This window comes from Thunnus maccoyii, chromosome 7 (genome assembly GCF_910596095.1).
Source record: "Thunnus maccoyii chromosome 7, fThuMac1.1, whole genome shotgun sequence".
Classification (NCBI taxonomy): domain Eukaryota; kingdom Metazoa; phylum Chordata; class Actinopteri; order Scombriformes; family Scombridae; genus Thunnus; species Thunnus maccoyii.
In genome coordinates, this window is record NC_056539.1 from 990,509 (window position 1) to 1,000,000 (window position 9,492).

General features: G+C 43.2%; 1 protein-coding gene across 1 annotated transcript; it reads left to right on the forward strand.

The window, feature by feature from the left end:
* The first annotated feature begins 408 nt into the window (after nt 1–408).
* On the forward strand, nt 409–4,482 carry LOC121900419 (Krueppel-like factor 2). The gene is made up of 3 exons (XM_042416729.1): nt 409–1,820; nt 2,191–3,178; nt 3,284–4,482. The coding sequence occupies exons 1-3, from the start codon at nt 1,743–1,745 to the stop codon at nt 3,457–3,459; spliced, it is 1,242 nt and encodes a 413-aa protein (XP_042272663.1). The 5' UTR covers nt 409–1,742; the 3' UTR covers nt 3,460–4,482.
* The last annotated feature ends 5,010 nt before the right edge of the window (nt 4,483–9,492 follow it).

Consider the following 9,492-nt stretch of genomic DNA (forward strand, 5'->3'; position numbering starts at 1 on the left):
CTACAGGTTTATTTCCATGGCATGTGAACTGGACTGATGATTGTTGCATCAGGAACACCCTGTATGATAAGTGGGTACTTACTTTCCCTACCTCAACATTTACATGCAGCATACCCCTATATAATTTTGTGTTTCTCTAACTTACCATAAATGAAGGGGCCAGTGGGGGCCCATAGTTCCTTTTTGCCCTGGGGCCCCCTAGCAGGTTAATCCAGTCATGGGGGAGAAAATCAGAACAGCTTAAAGCAGTACAAACAAACCGGACAGTAACAGGGGTTGTTATGTGAAATGAGTGCTTTTAATAGAGTATATTTTCCTTTACTTAGGTAACATTTTCAGTGCATGAATTATACTTTTTTTATTTATCAAATCACAAAAAAAGCATAATGCAATGTCAGTTTTGTCATTTTTTCCAATTTACTGAGTACCAGCTTTTAATTTGTTTCAGCAACACTCTGATATGGTTTGATATTTTTGGCCACTGGAGCAGTTGAGGTTACCTCCCTTCATCGTTGTGGGCACAGTAAAAGAAATCTGTCATTATGTTCAGATTGGAATCAGTAACTTTCTGTTTACAAATCCCATGCTGCCATGCGTTAAGAGTACACATTTATGAATGATGGGTTGGAGGGGGGTGCATTGATCTTGTTCTCTCTATTGATAACAGTGTGAATATCGGACAGCCGCCTTATTGATACCTGAATATCTTCACTGTGCGGTGTGAAGTGAAGGGAGAAAAGCTGAGACTCAGCTGGCTCCTGGTGGCTGAAGCCTGCAGCAGAAAATACATCCTGTGCTGGTTGTTCAGCTGCGGAGGAACGGATAAATGGGGAGGTTTTGTGGAGAAACTGTTCCTTAACTTTGGAGTCTACCCTGAGCGGAGGCACGCATAGGCTCTCAGTAGGCTACCTCTTCATGTTCTGACAGAAACAGAATTCCTCTGTCTGACAAAGAGACAAAAAGATGGTTCATATTTAAGGGACAGCATTTGTACATACCAACAAGATTGCTTGTTGTCATGTGCCCAGCTACACTGTAAATAAATAAATGAAGCCAACCACATTAGAACACGATAATTGTCGGAAATAATGCTGCATTATCTGTGCGCGTAAAAGCGCACCGTACCCAAATGCGTAATACGCATGGCACCTGCAGCATCTCTCTTCCTCTTTGTGTGAAGCCTGTGTGCCCTTTAGTATCGTTTTCGTTGCACTTTTTCTACCGCGTGTTAATTGCTTATTATGTCTTAGTGGTGCTGGTTTAGGGGCGGTCTCTCCCTCTCTGCCCTGCCAGTTGTTGGATAGGTTTGGCGGAGGGGCGTGACTCCTTTTCCCAGAGAAGGTTAAGTAGCTGCCCGCAGCGGAGGAGTGAGAGCATTCCGCACCAGTCCTCCTCTGTCTCTTCCACAAGCCCTCTGTCTCTGACTCGCGGGGAAACTCGGACTTTTATACCGAAGCTAAATTTAGGGGGGCTGGCCGGTGCGCAGCGTCCTCATCCTGGACGCGCTTCCTTCCTCCAGCCTCGCATTGGTCCGATTTGTTCAGCGAACAATATTTATAAGAAAAGCAGCTCCTTCCAGGCGCACAGCTGCACATGAGTGAAGAGCAACAGCTCATCGGACGGCAGAAGAAGCGACGCGCTCTGTAGCTTTTTCTGGAGACTCAGTGGACTCTAGTGATTTCCTTTAAAACTGAGAAAGTGTCTATTCTATTTAGGGAAGTTTTTTCTACTTTTTGTAACGCATGGAAATGGCCTTGAGTGGGACCATTTTACCATCAATCTCTACATTTGCCAACCATAAGGAGAAATGTTGGGAAGATGTAAGTAGCACTGTTTTGCGCTTGTTTTGTACACAGATAGAGTGGGATGTTTTGATTTTATCACATAATTTCATGCATTTTGCTGGTATCAGTCTGTCTTATCAGAACTTGGGCTGAGTGTCTGCTGGAAATGTTTTACAAAATTTTAAATTTGGGAGTTTGTAAAATTGTGGCTAAATTGTGTTGTTTACTGTTACGAATTGTTTCAGTGGCTTGGTAATATTCAGCCCTCTCTCTGCCCATTTTTGCGCTGTGTTCCAAATATTTATCTGGGTGGATTATTCTAATAAGTTGTTTGAAAGTGCTGTGAAAAAAATCTAAGTTTTGAATTTTGAAGCAAACTAATTCTCCTTTCTCGTCCGCGCTCCAGAGGTGGAAGGGCAGCATGGGCAGCATTGTGCCCGACATTGACAGCAGCTGCCTGGGCAGAAAAGACGAAGAGGACTTGGATAAGTTCTTGGATCTTGAGTTTATTCTTGCCAACACCACCGGCTCCGACAGCGCGCCAGCCTCCGGGACGGGGGCTGAGTCTTACCGGCCCCAGGAGTCCGGGGCGCCCGTGTATCACCAGCAGCAACAGCAGCCGGCCAATTACACCTCTGTCCAAGACATGAACAGCCCTCCGCCGCCCTACAACAGTCTGATGGCGGAGCTTCTTCGCTCTGACATGGATACCAGCTTCCTCCCCGGGAACAGCCCCAACATCCAAGGCAGATTCTTGATCAGCTCCTCGCCTTTCCAGACCACTCAGGAATTATTCCCCGAGCATCCGAGCATCAAAGTGGAGCCCGCCTCCATGGACACGTACGGACCTGTCATGGGTCTGGTTCCTCAGAGCTGCACCAAAATCAAGCATGAGGGGAACGTCTCCTGTATGATGTCATACGAGCAGCAGCCGCGGCTGGCCAACTCCCCGCAGGCCGCGGTGGGCAGCATGACGCCGCCGCTCAGCCCGGACGACCTGATGAGCTCCGAGTGCCACCAGCCCCAGATGTGCAACTCCACCTCGCTGACGTTCCCGCAGAGCTTCCACCCACACCACCGCAGCGCGGCCGCGGGATTTCCTCACCCGCACCCTGGGATTCAGCTCCCTTTCCCCGGGGCGCACCATCATCACCAGTTCGCCGGCATGTTTGGAGACGACGCGGCCATGGGCATGCAGCAGCAGCCGGCGGCCGGCCAGCGGGTCCTGCTCACCCCACCGTCTTCACCGCTGGAAATGATGGACACCAAGCCAAAGAGGGGTCGCCGGTCCTGGCCGAGAAAACGCACAGCGACACACACCTGCACTTTCGCCGGATGTGGGAAGACCTACACCAAGAGCTCCCACCTGAAGGCGCACCTCAGGACACACACAGGTAAGTTCTGCACACGAATGTGGTGCACCTGTATTTATTTATCGTCTTCTCATGACCTGGCTTCAAACTATGACGCTGCTCACGGTTGTGTTTTTTGTCTTGCAGGAGAGAAACCATACCACTGCAGTTGGGAAGGTTGCGGCTGGAAGTTCGCTCGTTCCGACGAGCTCACGCGTCACTTCCGGAAGCACACCGGACACCGGCCGTTCCAGTGCCACCTGTGTGAACGCGCTTTCTCCCGGTCTGACCATCTGGCCCTGCACATGAAAAGGCACATGTGAGGAAAGTCCCGAGGGACAAAAAGACAGAAGACAAGGACTTCTATGCACCGCATCAGCCTGATAAAAGAACTATAATAATCCTATGATCAGCTATAGAAGAATGCTATGCAAATATATCACAGCCATAAATGCCTATAGGAATATTAATAGTGGTACCACTGCAGGATCAACCACAATACAGTATGATGAGGCCACTATTGACTACACTGTAATACCTACAGGTATATTATGGGAATATTATGGTGATTTTTCATTGGGGCAAAAGGAGCATCCACATGAGATGCTCTCTTATATTTGTAAAAGAAATTATTTAATGTTATTTTCTGAAATGAGAGAAATGACAAACAAACATGACCACAAACAACAAGCAAAAACACAACAAATATGACAGAAACAGATGAGCTCTGTTCAGACTAAAGCCTTTTTAAAAAAAACTTTGTAGCTGGTACTACTTTTTGTATGGAATGCTGTTTATATAGACAACAAAAATAAAAGGAACATTCCACTCAACATGTCAGGCACATGCCACTGAAGCAACTGGAAGCAGACAATCCTTTGAAGAGCAATGATCTTTTTTTTTGTATTTTCACCATTAGTGCCTTTTATAACATTTTATTACACATCTTACGAGTGCCATATTCTCCACTGGCTAAAGACAATCAAAGTTTGATTCTGTGTGTTATATTGTAAGTGTAAACAGCAAGTGAAATAAGCTTTGAGACAATGTTTTTTTTTCTAAAACTGCCATTCATTCTGTCCTCTTTTAAGGCTTGAATTGAATATTGTGTCTGTGAGTCTGTCTGTTGTCTACTAGAAGTTAAAGTCAGGGTCTTACAGTAGGAAGTCTCACAGAAGTGCATGCTATCTCAATGCCACCTGATTGACAAAGGGCTACACAGTCTTTGGCAATAAGACTTATTTGTTTGTGTCTTGAAGAAATGTACTACCTTGTAAATAGAAACTTTTTTATATAATGTAAATAGTTTATTTTAATGTACATATTAAACTAAGTGAACAACATGATTTCTGAGTCTTGAGTGTAATTGTCAAAGATGTGGAGAGAGAGTTGAGAACATATTACATGGTATGGTACTATTGGTCTTAATTTATCCTGAAGGTTGTGGTTTAAAAGTAGCAGTTCAGATTTGGCTTGTGACTCTCTAAAACAGTGGTTCCAAACCTGGAGATCGGGAGCCCTTATGAGGTCACAAGACAAATCTGAGGGGTTGGAAGCTGATTAATAACATACAATAGCTAGAAAGAAGACACAAAATTCTGTTTATTTCTCCTGACATTCCTGAAAGCTTTTTTTCTAAAATACTGGAGAGTTTTAATTCTTCATAACTGAAAACTATTAAAATGAAACAACTTGAGGAGGGAAAATAACAACAGATATATGCAACCTGTAACAAGGGGCTGTGAGTAGGTATTGATTTGCTATAAGGTAACAAGCCGAAAAGGTTGGGAACATTGGCCCTGTGTTACCCGCCAAGGGGGTCCTGACACCCAGGTTGAAAACCACTGGTTCAGATGGTTAGGGAATTTTACTTCGAATTCCAAAGACACCAAAAATGTCAGGGAAAATTTGGGGGTAATATATATAAAATGATGCACAATGTATGTAGAATATTTGTAATTTCATCCTGAAGTTCATGGCTCAGAGGTTTAGCAACAGGTGAATGATCCTCAGAAGCTGGTCCCAGCCAGGTCAGAACCCTGGGCTCCCAGTCTGCAGCATCAGACCAATGCTTCCCAGCTGGGACACAGCGGCTGCCAGAGCACTGTGGCAGTTGCCTATAAATACAAACATTACATTGACATAATTACAGAGGCTGGATATAGATAGAGGCTGCATAGGGGCATAGGGGCGAACCACAAGGGAAAAAAAGAAAAGAGAGAAAAATCTGCATGTATGGCAAGTGTTTTCAGGCTCTTTGCAGCGATGAATGGTGGGAAATAGACTTTTATTTCTCTTTTATTCTAAGAGATGACATGGAACACTCCTAGAAGGCAGGTGTTTAGATGACAAAGATAAAATCATGGCTGTGGGTTGAATCACTGTTGTGTTACATCAGTAATCAGTCATAAAGAGCCGCAATATGGCAGTTCATTTACATGAAAATGTTACGTCATGGTCCGTTGAAGCATGGCGGAGGTGAGTGAGGGGGAAGATAGAAAGACTTTGATTAGCTAACTGCACTGCAGCACAGTAAAGCTGTCTGTCACGTCTGAATGAAGCTGTGAGGTAACGATAATGATGTAGGCTACTTTGTAAGGGTATGTGAGAACATAGAGGGAAGGAGAAAGTCCTCTTTTGTCAGACCATCTCACAACATTTGAAACCACCTTTCTCAAGGTGTCCAGCATCCCACTCAGCCAGTCTGACATCCATAGCCACCTGATGCAGTGATGGGCCAGGTGTGTGGAAGTGGGCCTCTTTTTTATTCTTCACACAACTACTTCTGTCACTTTTTATGTGTACAAACAAGCACACACTAGGGGAGACTATCTGAAATTATGCTCATTTTCAGGCATACTGAGGCCGTAAAGGTGCTGAGGGGTAAATAATTGAAAGCTCTACCTACTGTTACATCATTTTAGCCTGGTTTTAACAGGATTTGACTGATAATTTTAGGTTAAACCAGCTGATAGCACTGTGGCTTTAAATCATACATCTGGTTTCATGCAATGTGGGTCTTATTTTTGTAGTTTTAGCCATTATTTCTCTGTTAATACCAACATTCTACTCACCAAGTTAGTAGTTGAGATCACTAAAAAGGATTTCCAATGAGCCGACAAAAAGGAGTAGTCAGGCTATTAGACAGGTTGGAAACAAAGCTCCAGGTCTGACAAACCTCCTTGGAAGAGAAAATAAAGGTGAACAGTAAAATTATTACCCAAACTGTCTGTTGAAAATCAATCACATTACCATTCAACTATAACATAAATATAAATGTTCAAAACTATTGTTGTTATGAAGCACAGTTCTTTAACTGTATATTTGACCCTTACCAGATAGTGAACAAATATCCGATGTAGTTTATGTGTAATGACTTACAAACACAGAGATGATAGCTTCGCATGAAACTTTCACACTTGCACTGATGCAGCCATCAAAAGGCATACGTCTATTTTTAGTTGTGAAAGGCCACACATGTTGGTGTCATCTCCAGGATGGCCTTGTGCCAACCCTGAGAAAAGAGGAACCCCCACATCTATCATTAGTACATTTACTCAAGTGAAAAATCATACATTTTCATTTCACTTTTTCAGCTGGGTGCAGGAGGGTGGCTGCTGCTGTAGACCGTGGGAAGCTCTGACCTGAGGAGGTCAGATGGTTTACATGTTGGTTTTTGCGTTCTCTCGGATGTGTAGCCATGTGTGTGTGTGTGTGTGTGAGAGAGAGAGTCAAACAACTCTAGAGGATGCAGGCAGGTCAGAGGATAGCTCATAAAGACTCCTGTCTGTCTTCTGCAGTGACCTCCTGTTGTGTGCCCACGCATCCTTTAAACAAAAACTTCTTTTCAATTCTAGTGGAGATCTCAAAGTCAGGCCACATTTTGGGGGAATTTGTATCAAATGATGGACAAGACATCTGTCTAGAATATTTCCATTTGATTGGGGTGCAGCTGTCAATCAGTGAAGTTTTGGAATGAGCAGATACAGATGTGTATATGGAATTATCTCTCTAACTATAAATGTTCAATTCATCCAGATGATAAAAAAAACAACAAACAAACAAATTCTCTCACTTAATTTGAATGCTATCTATCCATGCAGATAGTTTCAGTCTTATTTGTTTGGGTTTTGAGATATCCGTCTCTGAGGTTTCTGCCTCAGCACCAATACAATGTGAGGTGAAAGAAATTCCTCTTGTTTCATTTTAGAAATACAGAGGTCATGAGTTCATTTCACCCATCACAGCTCCACCCACCGGAGGCATTTTTGAAAAGTGACAAAACAACTATACCAGCTTATATTGTCAGTGTTGTTTCAACGACTTCTCTGCACTGAGAAGTGTGTATTCTGGCAGAAAATACCAAATCTTTTTTATTTTGATTCCATTTAAAATGAATTAGTCTAAAAACAGTGGGGGAAAAAAAGAAAGAAAGAAAGAAAGAAAAAAAGGGTCTAAAAAATCAGAACCAGCTTAAAAAAAATCTTACATGTGTAATTGTAGATGGCAAACTCATCCTCATGTCATACAGCTGACTCCCTCTCCTCTGATGCCTTTCACATAACCTGGCCCACTCCATCACCGTTCTCCAGTTAAGTTCACATGATTGAGGCACAAAAACAGGTTGAGAGGCTTTTATTTGATTCCCTGATCACACATGAACCATTCTACACATGCATGTCCAGTGAGGGCTGCACTGCCACTCAGCTGCAGAGCTGTTTCACTCACACACACACACACACATCATAAACATGGGATGTTGCTGCACTAAGTGTTCTGCGTATTCCAATGCAAGAGGCGACTTTTCTCACTGATTGTCCCTCCTACCTTGCTGTCCAAGGCTAACACCTTCAGTCCAGAGTTAGGAAGAGGCTGTAAACATGCTCACAGGCTCTTGTGCAACAGTTTATCTCAGAGGAACTTCCCAGGCAGAGTATTTAACAGCTTATTCTCCTCCAATTCCATCATAACATCCTCATAAAACAATAATGTGTGGAGAAAACTGATACCAGAGAGTGGAGATTAGCAGTGCTTTCCCTGAGAGTGTTCCTGTCAGTTAGGTCAAAAGCCACTGTGGTAGAAATTAAACTTTACCACAAAATTTGCATTTGGAATCAAAAACTGCAATATTTTTCAAGGCTTTTGAAGGCTTAATCTGATCTCCCTTCGGTCACATGTTTGAGATGACATCTTGCTTATTATAGTGAGCAGAGACTAAAACAGATTCAATAATACTGCAATCTTTCGGAGCTTCCAGTGTAGCCAGCGGATATTCGGATAACAGATATCCGGGCCAAGACTTCCACATCCATGAAGCGGTCTTTGTTTACAGTCTGATTAACAACTTGAGACGGTCCAGACAACATTTTGGCTGGTGTCTATAAACAGATGTATGCATATGAACAATGATAATTTTTTTAAAAAGCCTAATAAAAAGCAAAATCTTCATCATACGATAGCCAATGGGTTCCAAGATTGCGTTTTGGCCAATGCGCTCTGCCTCTGCACCAAAGCCTGCTCAAATGTGATTGGTCAATACTACTCAGACTACAAACGGACTACAAACAGAAACCAGAACGCTTCCGGGACCAAAAAAAAAGTCCTGTTGCCTATAGATTCTGCAATTATATGCAGATATCTGTTTATAGAGATTAGTGATACTGTACTGAAAATGAGGTTCTTGCTAAATATTATCAGTGAAGTCAGAGTAGAGATAATATTCACTGGATGAAGTAAAACATTGTCCTAGTAAATTTCAGCCTAGCAGTGAACTTTATCAGCTGTTTGGGGAAACATCAGCCTGAACTGGAAAGATCTCCTCTAAATAGATACCCAGAGCTACAGGTGCCCAGCACTGTCTGAGGAAAAGTGGGAATTCTATTTATGGGAAGAGGATGCCATCTACTGGGACAGCAGCACCACTGTGAACGGCAGGAAAAAACATCTGGAATGCAGTCTCTGAATGCCTCATCATACATCAGCTGGAAAGTCGGTTTTGTTGGATTTGCACCTTTTCCACCTTTTTTTATTTCATTCATTAATTTGGAGGCGGGGTGGGGGCTGGTAGTTGGGATGAGAAGGGAGTGAAATGAAGGAGAGGGAACACAGGCGGTCTGTTAAAAAAAGGGTCTGCATCGCTGGGTGCATGTTGCTTCAGGTAGCCTACCAGTGAGACATGAAACATGATCCAGGATGTCCAGTTGCAGTAACAGATCAATGGGTCTGAAGGCTTATCAGACACACTCTCTGAGACAGGATTTGTTATGTTAAGAAGTAATAGTTTGGCAGTTTTTGGGATGTTTTATTTTGAAGAAATTCACAGAATTAGAGGAACATGATTAAACTTTAACAGCACT